At 36.1% G+C, this 26,977-nt stretch overlaps 4 protein-coding genes and 1 long non-coding RNA gene across 18 annotated transcripts; 3 read left to right on the top strand and 2 right to left on the bottom strand.

Annotated features, from left to right (window-relative positions):
* Positions 1–1,082: 1,082 nt before the first annotated feature.
* Positions 1,083–10,390, top strand: LOC111025976 (CELLULOSE SYNTHASE INTERACTIVE 3). Of its 3 annotated transcripts, none has more exons than XM_088120234.1 (8): positions 1,083–1,274; positions 1,492–1,733; positions 2,229–2,327; positions 2,607–5,674; positions 6,009–8,549; positions 8,883–9,337; positions 9,578–9,694; positions 9,813–10,390. In XM_088120234.1, the coding sequence occupies exons 3-8, from the start codon at positions 2,266–2,268 to the stop codon at positions 9,972–9,974; spliced, it is 6,405 nt and encodes a 2,134-aa protein (XP_087976360.1). In that variant the 5' UTR covers positions 1,083–1,274; positions 1,492–1,733; positions 2,229–2,265; the 3' UTR covers positions 9,975–10,390. The 3 variants fall into 3 exon arrangements, with proteins under 3 accessions (XP_087976360.1, XP_087976362.1, XP_087976361.1); XM_088120236.1 differs by having other exon boundaries at positions 1,492–1,739; XM_088120235.1 differs by having other exon boundaries at positions 1,451–1,733.
* A 1,587-nt stretch (positions 10,391–11,977) lies between these two features.
* On the bottom strand, positions 11,978–15,041 carry LOC111011507 (aspartic proteinase Asp1). 3 transcript variants are annotated; one of them, XM_088119310.1, is made up of 9 exons: positions 14,894–15,041; positions 14,542–14,804; positions 14,312–14,429; positions 13,972–14,198; positions 13,379–13,844; positions 13,069–13,257; positions 12,914–12,986; positions 12,251–12,346; positions 11,978–12,150 (listed from the first exon to the last, which is right to left on the bottom strand). In XM_088119310.1, the coding sequence occupies exons 2-9, from the start codon at positions 14,697–14,699 to the stop codon at positions 12,065–12,067; spliced, it is 1,413 nt and encodes a 470-aa protein (XP_087975436.1). In that variant the 5' UTR covers positions 14,700–14,804; positions 14,894–15,041; the 3' UTR covers positions 11,978–12,064. The 3 variants fall into 3 exon arrangements, with proteins under 3 accessions (XP_087975436.1, XP_022141028.1, XP_087975435.1); XM_022285336.2 differs by having other exon boundaries at positions 13,379–13,514; positions 13,611–13,844; positions 14,542–15,012; XM_088119309.1 differs by having other exon boundaries at positions 14,542–15,016.
* Positions 15,042–16,551: 1,510 nt separating this feature from the next.
* Positions 16,552–21,270, top strand: LOC111005127 (uncharacterized). Of its 5 annotated transcripts, none has more exons than XR_002600717.2 (5): positions 16,552–16,886; positions 17,126–17,231; positions 17,632–17,731; positions 18,117–18,179; positions 18,957–21,270. It is a non-coding gene; the product is annotated as an uncharacterized LOC111005127 (long non-coding RNA). The 5 variants fall into 5 exon arrangements; XR_015788877.1 differs by having other exon boundaries at positions 17,069–17,204; XR_002600718.2 differs by having other exon boundaries at positions 16,555–16,886; positions 17,126–17,204.
* LOC111005085 (aspartic proteinase Asp1) lies at positions 18,643–20,809 on the bottom strand. Of its 6 annotated transcripts, XM_088119805.1 has the most exons (9): positions 20,646–20,809; positions 20,436–20,553; positions 20,125–20,351; positions 19,808–20,026; positions 19,584–19,719; positions 19,310–19,504; positions 19,135–19,207; positions 18,925–19,026; positions 18,643–18,824 (listed from the first exon to the last, which is right to left on the bottom strand). In XM_088119805.1, exons 1-8 carry the CDS (start codon positions 20,807–20,809, stop codon positions 18,932–18,934), a joined length of 1,227 nt encoding a protein of 408 aa, XP_087975931.1. In that variant the 3' UTR covers positions 18,643–18,824; positions 18,925–18,931. The 6 variants fall into 6 exon arrangements, with proteins under 6 accessions (XP_087975931.1, XP_087975930.1, XP_087975929.1 ...); XM_088119804.1 differs by having other exon boundaries at positions 18,643–18,846; positions 20,125–20,553; XM_088119803.1 differs by having other exon boundaries at positions 20,125–20,553.
* Positions 21,271–24,364: 3,094 nt separating the features above from the next.
* On the top strand, positions 24,365–26,972 carry LOC111005118 (uncharacterized). Its single transcript, XM_022276512.2, has 3 exons — positions 24,365–24,691; positions 24,923–25,392; positions 26,288–26,972. The coding sequence occupies exons 1-3, from the start codon at positions 24,527–24,529 to the stop codon at positions 26,733–26,735; spliced, it is 1,083 nt and encodes a 360-aa protein (XP_022132204.1). The 5' UTR covers positions 24,365–24,526; the 3' UTR covers positions 26,736–26,972.
* The last annotated feature ends 5 nt before the right edge of the window (positions 26,973–26,977 follow it).

The raw sequence follows: 26,977 nt of genomic DNA, 5'->3' as shown, positions 1-26,977 counted from the left end.
TTTTTGGGATTCATATTCCTTTATTTTCATTATAATAAATATAAGCTATTTTAATGCTGGCATAATATGTATTAGATTTAAATATCACACGCTACAAAAGTTTTTTTTATAGACATTTTGATCATTCTTAGAGGTTAACGGTTAAATCTCTCTGAAAAATGGTCTTTAACAAGTGAAATGCATTAGGGATGACGAGAGGTAGGGTGAATTGCATTTCTTAACTACATTTGTAATCACTATTCATGCCTTGTTGTCAATTTGAGAAATTGATCGAGAAATTCTCACTTGATGATTGGAAAAAAAATATTTGTTTCATATTTATTTTTGATAAAATAGTACATTGATATTTATATTGTTTACCATTTAAAAAAAAGAAATTTAATATGTTTTTAATAAAAAAGAATGTTAAAAAATACTTGTAGTTTCTAAGTAATTATTTAGCCCACAAATTTTAGTTTGTAATAATTTAGTTTTTGTACTTTCAAATCGATAAGAATAGTACTTGAACTTTAATATGTAACAATTCAAGAAAAATCTCATCAAAATTTGAATTTTATTTTGCAACAATTTAAGCTTCGTAGTTTATAAACACATTTAATCTATCATTATTTATCGACCTACATATACAAACAACCTCATTAAATACTAACAATATTTTTTACGACGTTCTCAAATATATATACATATATATATATATATGTGTTTTTCATGATTGAGATTAGATTGTTATAAATTTTAAACTACAATTATTACGTACTAAAATTTAAAAATTAAGACGTCATAAATTAAAAAATTATATAAATTAAATGGTTTCTTGAAAATAAAAGAACACAAAACCCAAAATGGGGGATAAAAATAAGATTGAAAGGAAAAGTTTGATGGTACATGAAAAGGGGAAACGAAAAAAAGAAATGAAAGAAGGGGAAATTGTGCGTCGGGGAGTGGGGCCCACGGCTTATTGTCACTCGCTTTTCCACTCTTCCAACCGAATCCCAATCACCCGCGCTTTTATGACAAATCAATTTATTTATTTTTCTTTTCATTTTCAGAAAATTAAAAGTAACCAGAGAAAGAAGAGACGAAATAAAAAAAAAAAGAAAAAGAAAAAGAAAAAAAAAGGAAAGAGGAAAACACTGCACTCATCACACATGGAGCAGAGGAAGCGAAAAGACTGAGAGACTGTAAAGACTGCTTCTCTCTCTCTTTCGGGCTGCCGTTTTTCTGATTCAGTTCTTCCGGAGATAGCGAATTCCCAATTCTGAGGCGAAATTTTGGTACATTTTCAATTCACTAATTCCTTGTTGCACTTGGGAAAACGACGTTTCTCTTGCCCTAGATTCTGTGGCGCTACCCTCTGCCTCTGATCCGATCTCCATACTTTATTTTATTCATTTTTTTTTGTTTAGAAAATCTTTTGCTTCTCAGTCTCTTCTTTCTTCGGTGACTTCAGTAATTGGGTTGCTCATGCTGCGAGATCTTTTCCTGATTCAGCTTTGATCTGCTTGCTGCTGCTGTGTTTGTCGGCGGGAGATCAAACCCAGTGAGTGAGTGAGTGAGTGAGCTCCCGTGTCACCTTTTGCTTTTGGAACAAATTGCTTTTCTGGCTACTTGGGGATGGAATTGAATTGGGTAGTGCCGTAATTGAGGATTTAATGCTTGTGGGAAGGAAGAAGCGACCTCCAACGTGTGGTGGAAGGGGGAAGATTTTGTGCATCTGGTTATTTGAATAATTGGTTCGTGTAAGCTAATTAGATTGCTTGATTTTTCTTATCTAAATCATTTATTTTGTTGTCTTTACTGCAACTTCTGTCTGCAAATTTTCAATTGCTATGATATGACCTGAAGTTGTCTAGTTGCGGATCTGAACTTGTTTGCGTTCAAGATTGCTAAGCGTGGCTATCAAAGAGTATTTTTGGCGAGTATGCTGTAGCTTTCACCATTAGGCAGTAATTCAGATTGAATGAAGAGCATCTTTTAACGATGTTTCTGGATTTGGGATATAACGAAAAAGCAGTAATTTGATATTTAATCGTGTGTGCATGTACGTCCCATGATGTCTTTGGACTTTGTTGAGTTATTTCTGGTAGATATTAGTATGGATACTTGAAAGTTTATGGGTCTACTAGGCATTTTAAACACGTTTATGCGTTTAGTTCACTGCTTCGTCACTGGTACTTAAAGTAGAAAATAATTTGAGGAGTTTTGAGTTTCTATTCTTCAACTTGCAGGTGAGCAGGGTGAAAGCTGAGGCAGTGAATTCATGAAATGTCGAAGTCCCCCGCCTCAGAAAAAATTGAGCCCCTTTCACCTTCTACTTCTAGCCCTGGGTAGGCTTGGTTTCATCCTTTATCTTTTCTTCTTTCTTACTATTACTCCTAATGGAAAATTTGGTATTAGATTAATGCAATGTTTATACTCCTCTCGAACTGTGTTAGAAGTACTCCACAAATAAACAAATATTGAGATTTACAGCTGTAAACTTATCCTCAACTTTCGTAGGTTCTAATTATTAATGCTTACCAATTCGTGTAAAATGTATCTCATTCTTGTTTAAAATGAACCTTATGGTTATAAGATACTGAGGATGAATAAATTGCAATTATCAGGGAAAATAATGGAGCAGGAACTATGGATGATCCAGAAACTACGATGGCTACTGTTGCTCAACTCATTGAGCAACTTCATGCAAGCATGTCTTCATCAAATGAGAAAGAACTTATTACAGCACGCCTTCTCGGAATTTCTAGAACAAGAAAGGATGCTAGGACACTTATTGGTTCTCATTCTCAAGCTATGCCTTTGTTCATCAATGTCCTCAGAAGTGGGTCTTCTGCAGCAAAAGTTAATGTTGCAAAAACTTTAAGCATTCTATGCAAAGATGATGAACTACGATTGAAAGTGCTTCTTGGTGGGTGCATTCCACCATTGCTCTCACTCTTGAAATCTGAATCGATTGAGGCTAGTAAGGCAGCGGCTGAAGCAATCTATGAAGTTTCTTCAAGTGGCCTTTTGAATGATCGTGTTGGTATGAAGATATTTGTCACAGAAGGTGTGATACCCACCTTATGGGACCAACTAAACCCGAACAATAGGCAGGACAAAGTTGTAGAGGGATTCATTACGGGGTCTTTGAGAAATCTTTGTGGAGACAAGGATGGTTACTGGAAAGCCACGCTTGAGGCTGGGGGAGTGGATATCATCGTTGATCTTCTCTCTTCTGACAGTGCTGCAGTTCAGTCAAATGCAGCTTCTCTTCTAGCACGACTAATGTTGGCCTTCAGTGATAGCATAGCTAAGGTTATAGAATCTGGAGCAGTGAAGGCATTGCTTGGGCTTGTAAGTAAGAAAAATGATGTTTCTGTCCGTGCAAGTGCTGCTGATGCTTTAGAGGCCCTCTCATCAAAGTCAACTGGGGCTAAGAAAGCTATTGTAGATGAGGAAGGTATTCCAGTACTTATCAGGGCAGTAGTTGCCCCTTCTAAAGAGTGTATGCAGGGCAAGCATGGTCAGTCTCTGCAGGAGCATGCAACACGAGCACTGGCCAATCTCTGTGGTGGGATGTCTGCATTAATCCTTTATCTAGGAGAACTTTCACAGTCCCCTCACCTTTATGCACCAGTCGCTGATATAGTCGGAGCACTTGCATACACTCTAATGGTTTTTGAGAAGTCCTTTGATGAGGAACCCTTTAATGTTACCAAGATAGAAGATATTCTTGTAATGCTACTAAAGCCTCATGATAACAAGTTAGTTCAGGAGCGTGTCCTTGAAGCTATGGCTAGTCTATATGGCAATATCTCTCTCTCAAAATGTCTAAATCATGCAGAAGCAAAAAAGGTGCTTATTGGACTTGTGACCACTGCTGCTCCTGATGTGCAAGAGTACCTAATACCCTCTTTGACTAGCTTATGCTGCAATGGGGTTGGTATCTGGGAAGCCATTGGCAAGAGAGAAGGAGTTCAGTTGCTTATATCATTACTGGGGTTATCAAGTGAGCAACATCAGGAGTATGCTGTTCAGTTGCTGGAAATCTTGACTGACCAGGTTGATGACAGCAAGTGGGCTATCACTGCTGCTGGTGGAATTCCTCCATTGGTTCAGTTATTAGAGACAGGTTCCCACAAGGCAAGGGAGGATGCAGCACATATTCTGTGGAATTTGTGCTGCCACAGTGAAGATATTCGAGCCTGTGTTGAAAGTGCAGGTGCCATCCCTGCATTTTTGTGGCTCTTAAAAAGTGGTGGATCAAGGGGGCAGGAAGCCTCAGCTATGGCACTGTCAAAACTTGTCCAAACTGCTGATTCTGCTACTATAAATCAGCTATTAGCTATGCTCTTAGGAGATTCTCCAAAAGAAAAGGCTAATATAATTCAAGTTTTAGGTCATGTGCTTACTATGGCATCATATGAAGATTTTGTGCATAGAGATTCTGCAGCTAATAAAGGACTTAGAACACTTGTTCAAGTTCTTAACTCATCTAATGAAGAAACTCAAGCTCATGCTGCTTCTGTTCTAGCAGATTTATTTAGCACAAGGCAAGATATTTCTGACAGTCTTGCCACCGACGAGATTGTACATCCTTGCATGAAGCTCTTGGCCAGCAATACTCAAGTTGCCACTCAATCAGCTCGGGCATTGGCTGCCCTCTCCCGGCCTAGCAAGACAAAAACAACGAATAAGATGTGCCATATTGCAGAAGGGGATGTCAAGCCTCTGATTAACTTGGCTAAAACATCTTCTGTTGATGCTGCTGAAACTGCAGTTGCTGCTCTGGCCAATCTTCTGTCTGATCCTCAAATAGCTGTAGAAGCTCTGGCAGAAGACGTCGTCTCAGCTCTAGTGAGAGTTCTGGGAGAAGGAACTCCAGTCGGTAAGAAGGGTGCAGCTCAGGCCCTTCATCAATTGTTGAACCACTTTCCGCTTGGTGAAGTGTTTCCAAGCGAAGCTCAGTGTCGCTTCATTGTCCTTGCTCTAGTTGACTCCTTAAGTTCCATGGATGTGGATGGGAATAATGTTGCAGATGCTTTAGAAGTTGTTTCACTCTTAGTTAGGACCAAGCTAGGAGATAGCTTCACTTATGCACCATGGTCTGCCCTTGCTGAGGCTCCTTCAAGCTTGGAACCGCTTGTATACTGTCTTGCTGAGGGGCCACCTCTACTGCAGGATAAGGTGATAGAAATTTTGTCAAGACTATGTGGAGGCCAACCTGTTATTTTAGGTGATTTGTTGGTTGCAAGATCAAAATCCCTTGATTCTCTTGCTAGTAAAATAACGACCTCTTCAAGTCTAGAAGTAAAAGCTGGAGGGGCTGCATTACTTATTTGTGCTATGAAGGAGCACAAACAGCAATCGGTGGAAGCACTAGACTTGTCTGGATATCTTAAACCACTTATATATGCTTTAGTGGGTTTGATCAAGCAAAATTCTACTTGTTTCTTTTCAGAAACTGAAGTTAGGACCCCTAGAGGTTTTATGAAACGACCTACTTTCATGGAGGGAGATAGGTTTGATGCTCCTGACCCAGCCACAGCCATGGGAGGTACTATTGCACTCTGGTTGTTGTCCATAATTGCTTCTTTTAATGTGGAGAACAAGGTTATAGTTGTGGAAGCGGGAGGACTTGAGGCCCTGTCTGACAAGCTTGGTAGCTATACTTCTTCAATTTCACAGGCAAGTCATTTGTTAACTTCTCAAATTGCTCAATCCCCTTGAAAAATATTATTTCTTCTATAAAGAAGGGGTACATATCTTTCTCACCCTCCCGTTGTACTGCTGTTACTGTGTCCGGTGCTTAGGCTTTTTTTATTCATTCAGAACTGAAGTTATTATTATTGCAGTCATTGCTACCCAAATTGAGAGATTTGGATGAATGTGCCTATTTTAGGAAAGTAGTTGAATTGAAATGATACTAATAGTATGTATACTTTAGACGTATGATACCAATGGCATGCTTTCCTTTTAGATTGGATTCTTACAGATTTGATGTCGAATATCATTGTAACAGGCAGAACTGGAGGATATGGAGGGTATATGGATCAGTGCCCTGCTCCTCGCCATCGTATTCCAAGATGCAAATGTTGCCTCGTCCCGTGAAACCATGAGTATTATACCTTCACTTGCCTTTTTGGCAAGATCTGATGAGGTGAATGATAAGTTCTTTGCTGCACAGGCAATGGCGAGTCTCGTTTGTAATGGTAGCAAGGGAGTCAATCTTGCCATTGCAAATTCTGGTGCTATTGTCGGGTTAATTTCTCTAATTGGGTTTGTGGAGTCAGATATGCCAAATCTTGTTGCTTTGGCAGATGAGTTTTCTTTGACACGTAAACCAGATCAAGTTGTTCTCGAGCGTCTATTTGAAATTGAAGATGTTAGAGTTGGGTCAACTGCACGAAAAACTATACCTCTTCTAGTGGATCTTTTGAGACCATTACCAGAAAGACCTGGTGCTCCTCCTGTTGCTGTTCAGCTCTTGACTCGTATCGCTGATGGAAGTGATGCAAATAAATTAATGATGGCAGAAGCTGGAGCTGTAGATGCTTTGACAAAGTACCTGTCTTTGAGTCCTCAAGACTCAACAGAGGCTATAATATCTGATCTATTGAGAATTTTATTTAGCAACCCTGATCTTATTCGTTACGAGGCATCGGCCAGTTCCTTGAATCAACTTATAGCTGTCCTACGTCTGGGGTCAAGAAGTGCAAGATTCAGTGCTGCAAGGGCCCTTTATGAACTTTTTGATTGTGAGAACATTAGAGATTCTGAGCTGGCCAAGCAGGCTTTCCATCCATTAATTGACATGCTCAATGCCACATCAGAAAGTGAGCAAGGTGCTGCTCTTGCTGCATTAATTAGATTGACTTCAGGACATTCTTCAAAAGCAGATTTATTGAATGATGTGGAAGGAGGCCCGCTTCAAAGTTTATGCAAAATTTTAACTTCTTCATCATCCTTGGAGTTGAAGACGGATGCTGCAGAACTATGTTTTGTGCTGTTCAGTAATATCAAAGTAAGAACAAATCCAGTTGTCTCTGAATGCATACAGCCACTCATATTGCTGATGCAATCAGATTCAAATGCAGCTGTAGAATCTGGGGTCTGTACACTTGAAAGATTGTTGGACGATGAACAACAAGTAGAGCTCACTTTACCCTATAACATTGTGGACCTTCTTGTTAGTTTGGTCTCTGGGACAAATTATAGATTGATAGAAGCTAGCATCTGTTCTCTCATAAAGTTGGGGAAAGATCGGACCCCACTGAAAATGGATATGGTTAAGGTTGGGGTCATTGATTATTGCCTCGAGTTACTACCAGATGCACCTAGTTCACTTTGCTCCTCAGTGGCGGAACTGTTTCGCATTTTAACAAATAGTAATGCAATTGCTAGGAGTTCAGACGCTGCAAAAATTGTGGAACCTCTTTTCTTGGTTTTGCTTCGTCCAGATTTTAATTTGTGGGGGCAGCACAGTGCCTTACAAGCTCTTGTAAATATTTTGGAGAAGCCGCAAAGTCTTGTGACTCTAAAACTTACTCCTAGCCAAGTTATTGAGCCTCTGATTTCATTCCTTGAATCCCCATCCCGTGCCGTCCAGCAGCTTGGGACGGAGTTGTTATCTCATCTTCTTGCACAAGAGCATTTCCAGCAAGATATTACTACCAAAAATGCAGTTGTGCCACTTGTACAGCTTGCTGGGATTGGAATATTGAACCTACAGCAGACAGCTATAAAGGCATTGGAAAAAATATCCACTAGCTGGCCCAAGTCTGTTGCAGATGCTGGAGGTATTTTCGAGCTTTCGAAGGTTATTATACAAGAAGACCCTCAGCCTCCTCATGCTCTTTGGGAATCAGCCGCCATGATTTTGTCAAATGTTTTGCGATTCAATGCCAAGTACTATTTTAAAGTTCCCGTGGTTGTTCTCGTGAAAATGTTGCATTCAACCGTGGAGAGCACTATCACAGTGGCTCTCGGCGCTTTAGTCAATCATGAAGGAAATGATACATTAAGTGCCGAACAGATGGCAGAAGCTGGCGCTATAGATGCGTTGTTGGACCTTCTAAGATCTCATCAATGTGAAGAAGCCACTGGAAGATTACTTGAAACTTTATTTAATAATGTCAGGGTGCGAGAGATGAAGGTTTCCAAGTATGCAATAGCACCCTTATCACAGTATTTATTAGATCCGCAGACCAGATCACAGCCCGGCAAGCTTCTTGCAACTTTAGCGCTCGGAGATCTGTCACAACATGCAGGACATGCAAGAGCCAGTGATTCTGTTTCTGCCTGTCGTGCTTTGATAAGCTTGCTTGAAGATGAGGCAACAGAAGAAATGAAAATGGTGGCCATTTGTGCTTTGCAGAACTTTGTCATGCACAGTAGAACGAATAGGCGAGCAGTTGCTGAAGCGGGTGGAATATTGGTTGTTCAGGAGCTTCTTTTGTCCCCGAGTCCAGAAATTTCTGGTCAGGCAGCATTGTTGATAAAATTCTTATTTTCTAATCACACGTTACAGGAATATGTATCAAATGAGCTCATCAGATCTTTGACAGGTAGTTTATGTCTGGAAGTGTTAAATCTCTTTGTTGTTCCTTTTTCCTTTTTATATTTTCTTCTACACTAAACTTTTGTTTAGGAGAGTCCAAGAAGTGGTAACTAAAAATTGGGAAATGGTCTAATAGTAGCTATCTTTAAGCATTAGTGCTTTAAGTATGATCTTAGAGGTCAAGTTCCTGCAAGACAGGAAAAATCTAGTATGTCGACCTGAAGGGGATGCTAATCTTTTTCTGGTGGTTTTTTCTCAAGTAAAATTTTCCCTGCTTATTTCTTTCTCCCTTAGGTTTCTAATATTGAAAATGAGTTAAATCGAATATTTTGCTATGCAGCTGCACTAGAGAGGGAATTATGGTCTACAGCAACAATAAATGAAGAGGTCTTAAGAACCTTGAATGTGATATTCACCAACTTCCCCAAACTCCATATATCTGAAGCAGCTACTCTTTCAATACCTCATCTGATAGGAGCTCTAAAATCTGGTAATGAGGTAGCTCAGGAAACCGTGTTGGATACCTTATGTTTGCTAAAGCATTCCTGGTCGACCATGCCGATAGACATTGCAAAGTCTCAAGCAATGATTGCAGCTGAGGCCATTCCCATATTGCAAATGCTGATGAAAACTTGCCCTCCTAGTTTTCATGAGAGAGCAGACAGCCTTTTGCATTGTTTACCAGGATGTCTGACTGTTATTATTAAGCGTGGAAACAACCTAAAACAGACGATGGGAAGTACAAATGCTTTCTGTCGATTGGCTATCGGCAATGGCCCTCCTCGACAAACTAAGGTAAGTAAGCTACATTTGGGCCACCCGCTTTCTTAAAACCATTTGTTTTCTTCCGGACTGTGTTTTCCTTGTACTTGTTTCCCTTTATTCTTTTACTTGTTTCCATGTGATGTGCTGCCCAAGTCGAACACATCTTGGAACGGGTCTCGATCTAGTTGTATAATGAAACTATGAGTTATGCTTAACTTTTTCCATATGATTTTTTGGGGTTAGCTAAAGTTGTTTTCTGGCCATGGTTAGGTTGTTAGCCACAGTACATCTCCTGAATGGAAAGAAGGATTTACGTGGGCATTTGATGTGCCTCCAAAGGGGCAAAAGCTGCACATCATCTGCAAAAGCAAAAGCACTTTTGGAAAGGTAATTGTCCCTCTGTTTAGCTTTAGTTCATTCTCAGAACCAATGGGCACCATTTTAATGCAACCAACAACCATCTCTTATTACCTTAGTTCTAATTGATAATGCTGGTTCTTTTCAGTCTACTTTGGGGAGAGTGACCATCCAGATCGACAAAGTTGTAACCGAGGGATTGTATAGTGGATTATTCAGCCTAAATCACGATGGAGACAAAGATGGCTCTTCTCGGACGCTCGAAATCGAAATCATCTGGTCCAACAGAATATCAGACGACGAACTATGATGTTGCTGCACTAGTACACAACAAAATAATGGAGGAAAGCTGTGAAGCTAGAAATTCTGCTTAATGAGGGCGAGAAGGTAAGTTTGCTTGTAATTATTGATGTCATATGGAAGTTTCAATTTTGTAGCATGAAAAATGAAAAAGAAAAAGGACCACGACCACGACCACCTTAAAATGCAAGTGTAAATTATATTTCTTAAATCTCCTGAGAATTTGGAAGGAAGAAGGGAATTCCCACGATATAGGGAGCTGGAAGAAGAGGGTACTTAGAATTTTGTTGTACAGAAGCCTTAGTCTATAGAATGCTACAATTACAAAGAAACACTACATGTCAAAATGGTTTCAGCTTTCGCACGAAGGTGCTGCTTTCTCAATCATACATCATATATAACGTCTATTGCTGCATTATCTGCCAACCCAACTTCTTTTTTTCTTCTTTTATTTTCAGTTTTCCTGTATTCATTTTTCAAAATTTGCGTTGGTTGGTTGGTTCGGTTGGTGGAGGACCGAAACCGATCCATTAGAACGCACAAGAACCCGACTGACTGAAGACTCGGATTGGGTTAGTTAGAACGAGTAGTAGGTTTGGTTTGGGTATGTAGAATGGAAATGGTCATAAATATTGATAAATTTGTTGAAACTTCATGAAAAATTATAAATTAAGGATTTTGTCTTCAATTATGTCGCATCTTTTTTATGGTGTGGGGTTAAAAGCCAACCAAGCTGCCTCAACAAAAAAAATTTTGTTGGGTACAACGCGTGGGGGCGGGGACTTAAACCCGCGACTTTTTGGTAGATAATTTTTTTTTAGTACAACAAATGGAGGTGAAAGGTTTGAACTCATGACCTCTTGATTAGAGATATATGTCATTTACCCGTTGAGTTAAGCTCGTGTTACAAATAAATTTAAATTTAAATCGAATGGACTAATAAATTTTCAGTATATGCTTATGAAATCATATTGAATGATCGTTCAGTTTGATTAAATTGCTTGGTGAGTTTTCTTTCTAAATACTTTTTAATTAATATGCTTTCCACAATCGTGTTTTTTCCGTTAGAAGTGATTCTTTTCAAACTACTTTTTGGTGTCTCTTCAAAAACTATTTTTGAAGCAATACATAAAAAAAATAATTATTTGTTAGTAAATAGGTAGATTTAGAAAAAAAAAAATTACTTTGTCATTTAAAATAATTTAGAAAGTTACCAAACACTCTCAATTAGTAATTCCATCCGGAGTGTTAGTAGGAAAAGTGGATTTATTTAGATAAAAAAAAAAACCTTTTTTCAAAGTTATCTTAAACACGCCAAGTTTAGTCTATTGTTTTTATATTTTGATGCGAAGATTTGACCAGAGAGAGAGAAAAAGGGTCACTGGTTGGGTAGGTTTTAATACTCTGAAGATTTAAATGAAAACTTAAAGATCTCATTCTTATAAAAATATTGACCTTCATAAATATTATTTAAATTAAATTAAGTATGTCAATTTGAGCCTAGTTTAACTAGTTAAGATACCGATATTTCACCATCTCGTATTGTCAAAATTAAAAATAAAAAAAGTGTTTTATCTTTTTTGAATAAATTTTCAAAAATTATTATTAATAATACGTCGACAACGATTTAATAAGTAGTCGATTTTTTCTGAATAAAAATGCCGCCTATATCGTTATGCATGATTTTTCGGTTTTTATTATTGGTCAATCTTTTTTTGTTCATTTTGCTGTGAGAATTTCATCCTCATGCAGATCCAAACAGAGTTATTTATCCATCTACACCAAATTATGAACTGCCATTTCCAATTCCAATTCCAATTCTTGATTTACTTTTCAAAATTGAGTGAATAAGGTAACGTCCTAGATTCAGATTCCCGCTCTCATGTTTGTAATGGTAATATCTAAAAAAACTGATTTCCAAACTTTTATTTTTCTTGAGAAATTTTCTTCATATTTATTCATACGACATTCATGCATGTCCTTGGTAATAAAGTAAGCTATTACTTCAACCACTTACCAACCTGATCCATAAGTCAATTTATTACTTATCCTTCTAAATGTTGGAGGGTCGAACCCTCTTCCCTTCAAGTACGAAAGCTATTACATATTATATGTATACCTTTCGCGAGTCATTATATTGATCTTCTCTTGGGTTGGATAAAATTCTCCAGCTAACCATTGCTCACCTAGAATGGGGAAATTTCTTAATTAGTGTTGATGAAAGTAAATAAATTGATGTTCAGAAATTAAAGCATTTTGCATTATACAAATGAAACGGTAACATACCATGTTTCATAGGTCTTTTATTACAGTTTGCAGGAGCCCAACCGATACGCTGACTCTCGTTGTCATAGATTACAATCTTGTCAAGCATAGAGATATCTACACATGAATTTGAGGGCCAAAAAAGAAGAATGTAAAAAGAAGTTTAAAAGGGTAAAAAAAAAGCATGGTAAGAGAAAAGTCAAATACTTTCAAAATGTTCATTTTGTTACATGTACTTTCAACCTTGATTCATTTTAGTCCCGATAATTTTAAAATTTTCATTTTGATCTATGTACTTCTAAAAAGTGACTGTCCGTTTATTTTATTTTTAATATTATTTTTTCTATCACAATTTCAACACGACACTACAATCAATATATTTCTTAAAATTTAAACATTACTTCATACTAAAAAGTTTCTCTTATGTATAAAATTTGTGTTAAAATTTTGCAAAGAGGGACAAGAATGATTGCTTTTTGAAACAACATGGGTCAAAATGAAAATTTTCAAAATCCAAAGACTAAAATAAATCAAAATTAGAAGTGTAGAAACTAAAATCAACCTTCTCAAACTACACTAGTTGAAATGAACTAAAGGAGAAAGTAGACTGAGAAAAATAGTATTTTAACCTAAAAGAAAAGAATCTGAAAAGTGGTTCTTTGTCAAAAGTATTTCTCATCTTACCTCCAATCAGGTTATCATTTCCCAATCCTACTTGGGACCCATTCGAAATCCCGAGGCACACATTACCAAATTTCTGTAGAAGAAAGAAGAGCTTAATTCTTACAGTCTGTTCTACAAATCCTACTTTAAATGAGACAGATGTCTGGGAAACTCACACTGATTATTAGATAAGCTTCAGGTGGTATTTGAAACTGGTTCTTGGAGTTTGTAAAGCCCAGGGCCAGGGGCTTGAAAAAGTTCCTCACATCAGCCACAGATTTGAAAGCTTTTGTGCCTTTCCAGCACACTGGAAGGGTTTCATCTTCAGGTTCATCTCTTAGTTTTCCTTTCAAATCATTCTTCAACTGAGATGTGAATTGTGATTACAGATTATTAGTTTACTTTCTACAACAGCTCCTACTTCTCATAATATCATAGCCAAACACATTTATAACTGTAAAAAAAGTTATTGGGTTTCCATCTCACCAGTTTCTCTACTGCTCCATAGACTTTGGAGTTGAAGTAAGTGTAGGAGCTTCCACTGTCAAAAGTCAGGGTAAGGCCTTCACTTCCTACAGCCTTTCCACCATAATAGACCTCTGCAGGTCCAACTGAGTAATTTCTGAGAATGAGATCAAATAAAAGTTCAGTAATCTTTAAGAAGCAATGATGAATTACAACAGAGCTATCTGATTGATTTCTCATATGGCTAACTGACCCTCCCGGAGTGCGTAATATTGGCGTCCACGACATCTTTGAAGATGGAAAAAGGTCACCTCCAAAGAATAGAAATCCTCCCCCTTGTCCGCTGAGGCAGTGGCCGATTATGTTGCTTACAAGACCAAGGGCGCTTAGCTGAGCTACAATTGAAGCTTCACTTCGACCAAGTCCAAGAACACCAGCTATTGAAGAAGACGGTTGTAGACCACCATTCCTCTGTTCATATCCACAGCTGCAGTCAAGAGAATTAGAGGAAAGAAAGACTGGAATCAATAACTTTTGGGTAGTCAACCAAGTAATAAACTGTACCAAAAGCTAAATAATGTCAAAAATGATACTGGTATGAGTTATGTACACACCCAAACCCCAAATTGGGAGTAAGGAAAGCGCCATTAACGAATCTCAGGGGAACTAAGTCTCTGACCAACACGCCAGTGGAAGATCCATGGTCAGCATATTCAACTTCGTAGTCACATTGATCATTGGGGTTGTTGCAAGGGACCTGGCCTGGGGAGACGAGTGCTGCACACAGTGGTTCTCCACAGCGCACAGCGTTATTGTGGGGTCTATATTGCTTATCACGAGGCTGCAGAGTCATGGATACACAAAATTACGCTAGAAATTAGTAATAACTATCCGAAATCAGGAGAAACGGAAAGCAACTATAACGAATAAACCATCGATTTGGATCCAACAAACCAGAGTGCAGCCAGTACATGGAGCATCGCATTGGACCCAAGTGAGGTCACTCCCAGTGTCGATATCGAGCTCAAAAATCTTCGGCGGATTGCCAATGTTGATGGATACCGTAAAATACCTGCAGATTCCAAGCCAGAATCGAGGAAATTTTAACAATCTAGTACACAAGAGACGATACAGAGAATCAAAATTAAACATCGAGTAAGAATGCAGAACACAAAAACACAAACCCTAGAGGATAAACGTTTCCTTGCACGGAAAACAAAACAGAGGCACCAAAACGATCGGCCTCCAACTGCCCCCAATTGGCGACGGAAAACTTGTCGGACAAGGAAACGGCGAAATTCGCAAAGAGAACGGAGACAATCAACAGAAGCAACTGACGCATTCTGTGTCCTGAAACAGAACTCGATTTCCTCTTCTCGATTCGCTTCGAATCCGTACCGAGAAAATGGGGCTTTACTGGTGGCGTGAAGTGATGAAGCTCAGAGCACTGAGAGGAGATTAATGGCGGCTTTGGAGTGAGCAAGTGGACCATATATATATACAGAGCGAGAGAGAGAGAAAAATGGTTGCACTTACGAATCTGTGAGAAGGGAAATTAATGGCAGTCGGAGAAAATGGAATTCGGCTGACGACTTTCAGGTTGTTGTTGCAGACGAAGAAGAAGATGAAGACAGAGGATAAATTATTTAGTTTCCTAAAAAAAAAAAAAGGAAGGGAGAGAATTTAACCGCGTTCAAAACGCGGGACGCCATTGGTCTTTCAAAAGGTCGAAATTACCCTTCTACTTTAATTAAAAATTTCTTTTTCCATTTTTTAGTACTAAATTTTTAAGTTTGGTTATTTATGTATAAATAAACAGTGAATAAAATTTTAAGTTTGGTTATTCATTGATGTATAAATTTTCGCCAAAATGAAGTGGCAATTGGTATATATCTTGTGAGTTGGATCCCCCACCTCACATATTGTACTAAAAACAGTGAATATGATTAAATGAGCAATAAATGTCCAAGTTGGAGAAAGTTGTCCCTGACGCCATTTGTCTTCTTATTTTATTCAAAATGTCAAATTACCTTCCTCTTGGATATTACTCCAGTTAAAAAATGTCAAATTACCTTCCTCTTGCATATTACTCCAGTTAAAAAACACTTTAGGAAAGTGATGTTTTAGTCTATAACAATTTAGTCATGGTATCTTTAAATTAATAATAATTTAATCTTTATAATTTAAATTTTGTAATGGTTTAGTTCCTACCATAAAAATTCTAATCAAAATTAAGTGTCGGTTTTTATTAGATAACAATTTAGACTTTATAGTTTATAAATATATTTTGTCCCCCGTCGTTTTGTCGATTTATATGTATAAGAAAACTCATTAAATATTAACAATATTTTTTACTATATGATTAATTTTTAAACCACAAGGACTAATTTGTACATATTAAATTCATGAATTAAGTTGTTACAAATTTAAAAGTAGACCAATAAATGGTTGTTCCAATGAAATTACCCTATTAATATTTTGGTATTTGAATTTTAAGTCGTGATTATTTCCAGCAAACTACCTCCTTTGTTATTGAGTGATTATTCAGATATTTGTTTGCATTCGTAAATAAATTGTGAATGGGGCCAAACAATAAATGTCAAAGTTGAAAAACGTGTTCCACGACATTGCATTTCCTCCTTTGTCTTAGAAAGGTTGAAATTACGTACCCTTATCTATATTCTATTATTATTATTTTTAAAATTTTATTATATTTGAATTTTAAGTAACTTATTTGCTTGCGGATATAAATAAATTGGGAATACGCAAATATATTTCAATTGAATTTATATAAATTAATATGAATATAACGGTTCAAATATCTATATATTGATTAAATTTATCTAATCTATAACTTGGGTTCATTTAATCATATTTGACATGGTATCAAAGTAGGAAAGCTATAAGTGAGGAACGCTTTTGAATTTGATAGTTTATTGATGTTTAAAATGGTATGAGAAAAAATAATCTCAATCATGATTTTAAATATCTGCCGACACGTCGACATTTTCATCGACATATCTATATTTTCAACATGACATTTCTATTATAGTAAAAAAATCAACAAAATATGAAAATAAAAATCAACAAAATGTCATTAATATATACCTAATATTAATATTAATTATTTTAAACTAATTTAAAAATAAAAAAATATTTATTTGTTAATTTAAATATTTTTTACGATTTTTTTTTATATTTTTAACTTTTACAGAAATATAGGCTAGTTCTCATTCTACAGGGACAATGCACATAAATTTTTTCCAATTATGCAAATTCGTATAATTTTATTTCATACATTTCATAAGTGGAGAATAATTGTCTTCGCTGGGCCCATCCCCTACGTGATTTTTTCCGCTCCGCCATAACACTCCGCGTATGGATGACGCGCCGTCATAGCCCGCGTAAAGAGCGCGTACATATAACGCGTAGATATTACGCCCCGCCATCGACGACTTCACTATATATAGAAGTGGAACAGGGCATCGCCATTGCGATCAAACAGCGATGGTGGAGCAACACAGCGACGGTACGATTTTCTCGATCTCTGCATCTGACGCTCTCTCTTCAACCTCCTTCTTCCGCTATGGAAATTCGTAGTAAATGATGAAACCTGAAATTGATAAGAAAAAACCCTAACTAACAAGAAGCAGCGAACTATTTCTAATTTCATCGTCTCTTCATCTCTTTGAATCCGTTCTTATCGATTAGAAAATGAAAGACCAAACTGATCGCAGAGAATTTCACTGTTATTATCCGAATCCACAGGCGAACGATATGGAAGAGAATGCGTAGTAATGGTGGATCTCACGGGAACAAAGAGCGAGAGGAAAACCTAGACTAAGCGGTAGGCAGCTCTGTAACCTTCTTCTTTGTAAGCACTCTGTTCCTATTGCTGTTTATATGTAATCGATAAGTTTGATTGTTTTGGTGCTAATAGATTTGTATAGAACGTGAATCAGCATCAACTTGGGAGTCGAGCTTTGTTGTTCCTCTCCTCCCATAACTAATATCAATTCCTTTTATGGTGGTGATATTAAAATTATGTACTATTTTTAATACAATATGAACTAGTTTTGGTAACTCACTTTTGATGCTTCTGAACTTGGATTGGTTATAAAACATCTAATACAGTCCTCTTGGCTCTGGATTATGATGGAAATGAAATTACCAAGAAGGCTTAAAGATTTGCAACTTTTTGATTCTATGTACACTGTTGAATTAAGAAGCTGAAGTCAGTGTAACTCACTTTGGTCTGATGTTGCAAGTTTCAGGTTTAGTGCAGATCAAATTTTTAAGAACAAGATGTTTGTTAAAGCAGACCAAGACCAGGGCTCACCAATTGATCTTGCTGCAAGTTGGAGGGCTTATCAGGTCAGGAGAATCCTAAGCCTTACATATTATACAATGTTCCATTGGATATTATTCTATTTAACAACAAAAATAAAAATAAAATCAAATTTGCCAGCATTTTATTATCACTCACCATCGAGCCTTTGATTAAAAAATGGATTGGATAAGTCTCCTTTAGAGTATTAGTCATTCTGCATCATTGCTCTTTGATTTATGTTCTTCCTCAGTACATATTCTAATCTTCGTTATTTTTAGTGATGTGCAATGCAAAATTATATGTAGATTATCACATCCTTTGTTTTCAACATTGGCAAATAAATAGTCCTGGTGATTTTGCCCAAGTTTCTGACTGATTAAAAGTAGTAAATAATTTGAGGAGTTTTGAGTTTGTTTCATCAACTTGCAGGTGACCAGGGTAAATTGAGGTTGTTTATTTATTTTCCACAGTTTCACATTACACATGAAGGAGGTTAGCTCATCTTAAATTTAGAAACTCATTTATATATATTTGGAAATGAATACACAAATTTCGCTGTTTTAAATTTGAAGGAAAACATATAGAGCAGTGGCATTCCCAATCGTGTGCAGTACTCAGTAGCTCATTTTAGGCAATGTGCAAAACATTTATATTAAAAAGTTCTCTAATTTATCCCTTTAAAATTTTAGAATTAAATTTTGTGTCATATTTCCTTTCTCTCATCTGTTGTGTACTACAAAAAGAATGTAAAATTTTGTGGCTCACTCCTAATTCAGAAAAAGAAAAGAAAACTACCATTTCCAATTGAAGCTTCTCTCTAATTGGTAGAATTTACCCATTTTCATTTCTGAAATTTTGATTTTTACGAACCTACTGGCTGGATTTCTACATATTTATTTATACAACTCTACGGTTCATATATGTGGTAATTAAACAAGTTGTTAAATATCTGCAATTTGAGAATAACCCAAAACTATATCATTTTAACAACCTTCAATCTTATTACAAGGGGAATAATCATTTATTTTATCCTATGTAAACCCTTCAAATACAAAAGCTATTATATTATATATATACCTTCGCCTGTTATTGATCTATCTCTTTGGTAAATAACCAACTTCTCCAGCCATTACTCACCTAGAATGGGAAAAATTCTTAACTGATGATGATGAAATGTAAAAAGTTCATGTTCAAAAATGACTCTACAATGCATTATACAAATGAAAACACCACTTACCCATGGTTCATTTCTTGGGAGGTCTGTTGCAGTTTGCAGGTGCCCACCCGATCTGCTGTCTCTCGTTGTCATAGACTACGATCTTATCGAGCAAAGAGATATCTGTAACAAATTTGGGGGAAAAAGAAGTTGAAATGTTGGAAGAAAGCATGTAAAAGAAAAGAACCTGAAAGTGGTTCTTTGTTGATCCAACAGTGTTTCTCATCTTACCTCCAATCACATTAACATTTCCCAATCCTACTTGGGACCCATTCAAAATCCCAAAGCACACATTACCAAATTTCTGTATAAGAAAGAAGAGTCTTAGATATGGTGATGATACTCTCGATATATGGTTTCAGTTTAACTATGGATATATAGATAAATGAGATGTTTGGGAACTTACACTGATAATTAGATAAGCTTCAGGCGGTATTTGAAACTGAACATTCTTGGAGTCGGTAAAGCTCAGGGCCAGAGGCTTGAAAAAGTTTCTCACATCAACCACAGATCTGAAAGCTTTTGTGCCTTTCCAGCATACCGGAAGGGTTTTATCTTTAGGTTCATCAGACAGAGGCTTTCCTTTCAAATCATTCTTCAACTGGGATGTGATTAGAGATTATTAGTTTCTTTCTAAAACACATTTATGAGTGTAAAAAGATTTCTTGATTCCATCTTACCAAGTTGAGTACTGCTCCATAGACTTGGGAGTTGAAATAAGTATAGGAGCTTCCACTGTCAAAGGTCAGGGTAAGGCCTCTAATTCCAGCAGCCTTCCCACCAAAATAGACCTCTGCAGGTCCAGATGAGTACCTCCTGAGAATCAGATCAAATACAAGTTCAGTCACATTTAAGAAGCAATGATCAGTTACAACAGTTGTCTGATTGCTCAACGCTCACTGACCCTCCAGGAGAGGGCATTATCGGCGTCCACGACATCCCTGAAGATGGAACAAGGTCTCCTCCAAAGAATAAAAATCCTCCCCCTTGTCCGCTGAGGCAGTGGCCGACTACGTTACGTACATGACCGAGAGCGCTTAGCTGCGATGTCATGGTAGCTTTACCACTTCCAAGGCCCAGGACACCAGCTGTTGAACCACCATGCTTCTGATCATATCCACAACTGCAGACAAGAGAACCAGAGGAAAGAAAGATTAAGGACCAAAAAATTACTGTTGGCATAGCCAAACCAAGCAATCAACTGATATGTTATATACACACCCAAAGCCCAGATTGGGAGCAAAGACAGAGCCATTAGTGAGTCTCATGGGAAATAAATCTCTGACCAATACGCCAATGGAAGATCCTTGGTCAGCATATTCAACATCATAGTCACATTGATCATTAGGGTTCTTGCAAGGGACCTTGCCTGGGAAAAAAAGAGCCGAACACAGCGGTTCTGCACAACGCACAGCGTTGCTGTGTGGTCTATATTGCTTATCACGAGGCTGCAGAGTCATGGATGGCACAAAATTACGGTAGAAGAAAAGAAAGCAACTATCGAATAAGCCATCAATTTGGATCAAACTAACCAGAGTACAACCAGTACAGGGGGCATCGCATTGGACCCAAGTGAGGTCACTCCCAGTGTCAATATCGAGCTCAAAAATCTTCGGCGGATTGCCAATGTTGACAGATACCGTAAAATGGCTGCAGATTCGAAGCCAGAATCGAGGAAATTTAGACGAGAGACGAGAGAGAGAATCAAAATTAAAGATGGAGCAAGAATGTAGAATACAAACCCTAGAGGATAAACGTTTCCTTTGATCGGAAACGCAACCGACGAAGCAAAACGATTGCTCCCACTCCCCGATTGCATCCGGTCTTCGAGGGAAAACTTGTCGGAGAAGGAAACGGCGAAAATCGCGAAGAGAATGGAGACAGGAAACAGAAGCCGGCTATGCATTTTGTGGTCCGGCAACAGAGTTCGATTCCGCCTTCTCCTTTGGCCTTGAATCAGAAGAATCTCAGAGCAGAGAGGAGTGTAATGACGGATTTGGAGTATGAAAAAGGACCTATATATATATATATATATATATAGAGAGAGAGAGAGAGAGAGAGAGAGAGAGAGAGAGAGAGAGAGAGATGGAAATTGGAATTAGAACTCAGAGCGAAGACTTTGAGGTCAGAAGCAGACGCAGAGGAAGACGCTGAGCAGAGAGAAGAGAGTTTAAGCGCGTTCAAAGCGCGGGACGGGGACGCTATTGGTCTTCAACCTTTCTTCAAAAGGTCCAAAGTACCCCTACCTAGTTTATTTTTTATTTTTTATTTTTTTTGACAATACATGAAATGGAAAAAAAAAAGAATAAATAAAATAACCTGAATGCACGTGAGGAGACACCATCTTGGTGACTATTGACATTTTAATTTTGTTTTTAACCTGATTTTTTTTCTTATTGCAATTTCAGGTACATGTACATTCAATATATTTCTTCAAATGATTTTATATCAGTTGCATGTGAATTTGTATTGAAATTTTGAAAATAAAATCAAAATTGTCACTTTTTAATAATACTAAGACCGAAACTAATATTTTGAAGGTAGATAGACCAAAATGAACATTTTGAAAGTATAGAGATTAAATATAAAACATAGGGAACAAAATAGTATTTTAACCTAGTGGTGTTTATCGTTTGACTTTAATTATTTTATAATGATGTTTATGCTCCTGGCACTTGACACGATAGTGTTCATTCTAGAATTGGAATTTGATAATACTATCACTTATTGTTTATACCCGTGCTATCACTTAGTTTTTATGTTTGTTCTTGTTTTTGTTTTGTTGTTGTCATTCTTATTCGTGTTTCTACTTCATTTTATTGTCATGTCTCTCTGATCTTATTATGTCTCGATCGAGATCCAATATTTCTCTTGTTATTTGCTCACAAACAAAATAATTTACGCTCTCTTTTTTAAATCTTGAATCAAGTGGTAAGCAAAGTATTTTTATATAATTCTCTTAGTTAGAGGTTAAACTTATAGAAAAAAAGACACATTTACTCTCCCAAGAGACCTATAACTACATAACAGTTTCACTATAAATTTTCAATCTCATCAAATTTGACTAAACTTTAGATAAATATTGTAATTTTTACTCTATTTAATTTCTACTAATAAAAAACAACTAATTTTAACAAAAAAAAATGTAAAAACCTACGAAGGTTCACGAATTTAATTAAATCAAATCCGATAGAAAATAAAGTTTGATTAATATATAAAATTAATCATGAAATAACTCTACCAAAACTAAAAAAATTATATTAAATTAATCATGAAAGAACCCCGCCAAAACTAAAAAATTTCAACAACAAGAAATACCAATCTAATATTGTTTTTGTCTAAATATTATCAATTCCACACCAAATATATGTTTTATCTTTTAGTATCTAAAGTATATATATTTTCTTTTTCTATAATCTCTATTTAGCTTTTGATCCTTTGAACTTAAAAATTTTGTGATTACCATTATTAATAAAGGTGCATATAATATTCACAATATCAAGTTAACGTACGTGATGATATCAACACACTATTTATAAATTATTATTACTTACTTTGCAAGAGCTATGTATGGAATAGTAATTTTAAAAAAAATAATACTATTAATAGCACTGAATATTATTAATTAAATTTCACTTCCATGAATAATGTTGAAATATTGGGTTTTTTTTTCAACCAACAATATTATTGTGACTTATGATTAGAGGCCGATGATAGGCATATATTTATAAAAATAAATTAATTTTTATTTTAATAAAAGTACTTAATTTTTTATTATTTTTTTAAGGTCTAACCTATTGTGGAGTTACAAAACCAATTGCATTTTTTCTTCTTATTTTTCAATAATTGTTTCAAGTTTTAATTAATTTCATTAAATTTTTAATATTCCGAACTTGGCAAATGGCAAATATGAATCAAACATTTGAAAATAGCTAAAGAATTTTTTTTTTCTTTTTTTCTCAATAAAAAAAGAACTATTTTTCTTTTTAAATTGTTATTGACTAATAATAAGTTTGAATTAGTCATCACTAACTACACAATATGTCTCATCATACAAATTAATAAGTACCAAATTATTGTAAGAGTTGTCAATTTTAGCTTAAACAATTCCTAAATTTCTCATCAAAATACATTTCGCTTCCACTTTTGTAATTTATTTTATTTTGGTTGGTATCTCTCTTTATATTAATAGGATATTATCTTCCTATTTTTGATCCACATGATTAATAAAATTTGGGTTCTTCACTTTAAAACTCAAATTCAAATTTCTCAAATAGCTTATACACCAATTTTATACGATTAAAAATAATCTAATTATATACTTTTATTCCAATCCAACCCATGAGATAATTTTTTTTAGATAATAGAAAGTATTTTAAAATAACCCTATTTTAGTAAATTCACAACCTCTTTGAGATTGAACAGTTGTATGCTTTTAGACAATCCAACTAACTTTTGAAAATTGAAAAGTACTTTTTAAAAAAGAGAAATCTTTATCTTTTTAATTCATTTTAAAACAAAAAAAATATATATGTCGATGTATTAAATTTAATATCAAGATTCAGTCTCCGGTTCAGATTTCATCGACAAAGCCTTCCTAATTTACATCTTTGTTGAAAGAATTTCTTTTGTAATTTCTTACGTAAAAGATTCTCTGGATCTCTGCCTAAACAAGAAAATTGTTGATAAATTTTCAAAATGACATTTTCTTTTGATCCAATTTTTGTTTCTCCTTATCAGTAAGGAAAGACAGAAAAATTTCAGGGTAGTAAACATTCTCGAGAATTTCTCTTACATCAAATAATTTATAAAAGAATAATAATAACAAGGAGTAAGTATTTTATGTGTCCGCCGAAGCGAGTTCAGTGGTAATTAGTATATATCTCCAAACCAAGAGACTATGAATTCAACCCCCACCTCCACATGTTGTACTAAAAAAGAAAAAAATATTTTATGTGTCCAAACTTTAGAGATTAAAAAAAATAATGAATTTTATGTGAGCATGAGTTTGAATTCCACCGTAATTTCAATTTTAATACAATTTTAATACTAAGCAGGATAATATTATAATCATTAATATCTATAAGAAAACAGGTTTAAATTTAATTTTGGTACTTCAACTTATTTCATTTATATATACATGCATAACGTGGACATGTATCCAAACTACGTTAAGTTGAAAATCAACATTGAGTAAATCAAAATAATATAATATAATAAGGATAAAAAAGAATTATCATCGTTCAAAAAGTTAAAAAATTCTCTCAACAATTTTTTTTATGTCTAGAGACCAAAATATAATATTATAGTGTACATAGTCTAGAGACGAAACGAGATTTAATTAAGCTTAAAAGAAAGAAATGGATTGGTTGGAGATAATGGATAAATACAATCAAATTAACATCAAATAAAGAAAACAAATTTTTTTTTTTTTTTTCATTTGCCTCTTAGGACGGTGCCACGTCATCATCTTCTTGTTAACTGAATACCCAAATAAAAATGCAGTTTCAGAAAAGCTTGGTTATTTTGTTAACCTTCACAATTTTTGTGGACGCAGTAAAAAAAAACATCTATTTTCTTTTTTCTCTCTCTTTCTCTCTCTCTCTCTCCTCCTCCCTCTCTCATGGTGGATCTTCCCCAGGCTATTGGCATCTCCTTTCGAAACTTCTGCAAATCCTACAAATCTTTCTTCAAAAAATGGCATTCTAAGATCAAATCTTCGAAAAAAGATTCCGATGTTGATCAGAAGCGCGAAGGTTCGTCCGACGCCATTGATGGACCTTCAAAGGTACGCCACCTCCATTCTCTCAATTCTTTCCGCGGAATATCACGCCTCTTGTTCAGTTCAATCAGGATTACAAGTTTTTGAGGATTTCGAATTCATATATTCGTCGTTCTTTCTTTTCATACCGATTTCCGGATCCTTGATCTGCGGATGATTTTGATCGATCGAACAAGCCCTAATTTGAAGAAATTGACCAAAAAAATTCACTCGATCGCGTAACGGATTTTTTTTCAGGATCGTGAAGACGTTAAACGCGAAGGACGAGCGACGGCGACGGCGACGGCGACGAAAGGCGTTCCGAGCTTCAGATATGGAGGGAGCATGAGAGAGAATCATGATCCGCTGAGTTTCAGGCCTCGAAGCTACGACAGTGGATTCTCTCTGTCCCGGAATGCGAGTCGGAAAAGTCAAAATACGCATTCGTCGTCGCCTCTGTTTCGGAGCGTTAGCCGGAGAAGCACGGAATCGTCGGTGCCGTCTCGGGTCAGCAGCGGGCGGAGGAGCGTCGACTTGGTGTCGTCTCCTCCGTTACTGTCGAAAAGCGGTAGCCGGAGGAGCACGACGCCGATCATGTTCTCAAATTCCTCCGGCGTGCTGAAGCCGGCGCCAATCGAGAAGCAGCTCGAATGCACGCTGGAGGAGCTCTGCTTCGGATGCACCAAGAAAATCAAAATCACCAGAGACGTCCTCTCCAACACCACAGGGTTCGTTCCTCTCCTTACTAAACCCTAACGCCTATTTCCCTTTCAATTTCATATATAAGATTTTCCTTTTTCTTTTTACATTTTCACTTTTCTATATAATACAAATACATTCTTTCCTAAATTACAAAAATACCTCTCAAACTTCGATATACACACACTACACAACTAAGGTTTGGTCTCAATTTGATACATTGATATTTCTCTAAAAGTTAAATTAAAAAATCATAAAATATTTAAATTAACAAATAAATATTTTCATATTTTTAAATAAGTTAAGAAATAATTAATATTGATATTAGGTATATATGGATGATATTGTTCATATTTTGTCAATTTTTTGTACTATAATGGAAATGTTGATTTACCTCTCATTCGATTGGCAAACCGCGACGGATATTTAAAACCATGCACACAACGGATATTTAGAACCACCATGCACCCAAGACAGCTACAAAATTTTATATATTTCTTTTTCTTTTTACATTTTCACTTCTTTTATATATCTATATATATATAATCTTTAGTTAAATTACAGAAATATACTTCAATTTTACTCTTGTTTCAAAAATACCCTCATCTTTTCAAAGATTATCCTAAACATCAGGTAGTTGAGATAGAATACGATGTGGCAGTTATATTTCTTATTTGTCCTCTTCGTTATTATCTACCTAATTTTGTTTTATTCCCTCTTTTTAAGTCTCTACCTCTCTTTTCAGGCAGTGGTTTCGACGTTTTGGATGTTTGATGAATGATATTTTTGGAAATTGAAATATACATATTATAAGAAATAACTTTATAAAATATAACATTATACAACCTCTAGGGATGGCAATTGAATTTGGAAAAGATAAAATAAAATAAAATCTGAGAGATTGTATTGGGTGGCGATTGACAGGCAAACGACGGAGGAAGAGGAAACGCTGACGATAAACGTGAAGCCGGGGTGGAAAAAGGGGACGAAGATAACATTCGAGGGGATGGGGAACGAGAGGCCAGGGAGTTATCCAGCCGACATGTCGTTCGTGATTGCTGAGAAACGACACGCGTTTTTCAAATGGGAAGGGGACGACTTGGAGATGACGGTGGAGATTCCGCTGCTGAAAGCTCTAACTGGGTGCACAATTTCGGTGCCGCTGTTGGGAGGAGAAGCAATGAGCTTGGAGATAGACGACGTCGTATCGCCTGGCTACGAGAGGATCATCCAAGGCCAAGGTATGCCAAATCCTAAAGACGATGACAAGAGAGGCGACTTGAAAGTGAAGTTTCTGGTTGAATTTCCAACCCAATTAACTGACCAACAACGATCTGATGTTTGTCGAATTTTAGAGGATGGTTGTGTCTAATTTCTAGTTAACGAATTTTATTTAGGAATTAACTCAATTCTTCTTTTAATTTGTTTGTTTGTTTTGCTTGTAATGCATGTCTTTTGGTTTTTGAGCGAAAAGTGTGCAGTCTTTGCATTTGATTTGATTTATTTGAGGTAGAACAAGCTTTAATCTATCTTTTTTTTTTTTCTTTTTCATAGATAGAGCGTCGGCTTTTGTTTGGGACGCTCGTTTCTGACCCTAATCCTAACTCTCTTTGG

The sequence above is a fragment of the Momordica charantia genome (genome assembly GCF_013281855.1).
Source record: "Momordica charantia cultivar OHB3-1 chromosome 11 unlocalized genomic scaffold, Mcharantia_2.0 BLBB01000011.1, whole genome shotgun sequence".
Lineage (NCBI taxonomy): Eukaryota > Viridiplantae > Streptophyta > Magnoliopsida > Cucurbitales > Cucurbitaceae > Momordica > Momordica charantia.
This window is presented reverse-complemented; position numbering and strand designations above follow the sequence as displayed.

Bases quoted from the DNA above. Each gene is read 5' to 3' on its own strand.
- LOC111011507 (XM_088119309.1), bottom strand. From the start codon at position 14,849: ATGGTCCACTTGCTCACTCCAAAGCCGCCATTAATCTCCTCTCAGTGC. The intron at 12,987-13,068 runs GTGAGTTTCCCA...TTTCTTCTACAG, and splicing joins AAGCTTATCTAATAATCAGT to AAATTTGGTAATGTGTGCCT. The intron at 12,151-12,250 runs GTATGTTACCGT...TCCCCATTCTAG, and splicing joins TAAAAGACCTATGAAACATG to GTGAGCAATGGTTAGCTGGA.
- LOC111005118 (XM_022276512.2), top strand. From the start codon at position 24,527: ATGGTGGATCTTCCCCAGGCTATTGGCATCTCCTTTCGAAACTTCTGC. The intron at 24,692-24,922 runs GTACGCCACCTC...ATTTTTTTTCAG, and splicing joins CCATTGATGGACCTTCAAAG to GATCGTGAAGACGTTAAACG. The intron at 25,393-26,287 runs GTTCGTTCCTCT...GGCGATTGACAG, and splicing joins GTCCTCTCCAACACCACAGG to GCAAACGACGGAGGAAGAGG.
- LOC111025976 (XM_088120234.1), top strand. From the start codon at position 2,266: ATGTCGAAGTCCCCCGCCTCAGAAAAAATTGAGCCCCTTTCACCTTCT. The intron at 8,550-8,882 runs GTAGTTTATGTC...TTTGCTATGCAG, and splicing joins GCTCATCAGATCTTTGACAG to CTGCACTAGAGAGGGAATTA. The intron at 9,695-9,812 runs GTAATTGTCCCT...GGTTCTTTTCAG, and splicing joins GCAAAAGCACTTTTGGAAAG to TCTACTTTGGGGAGAGTGAC.
- LOC111005085 (XM_022276480.2), bottom strand. From the start codon at position 20,809: ATGCATAGCCGGCTTCTGTTTCCTGTCTCCATTCTCTTCGCGATTTTC. The intron at 19,505-19,583 runs GTAAGATGGAAT...ATCACATCCCAG, and splicing joins ATGGAGCAGTACTCAACTTG to TTGAAGAATGATTTGAAAGG. The intron at 19,208-19,309 runs GTAAGTTCCCAA...TTTCTTATACAG, and splicing joins AAGCTTATCTAATTATCAGT to AAATTTGGTAATGTGTGCTT.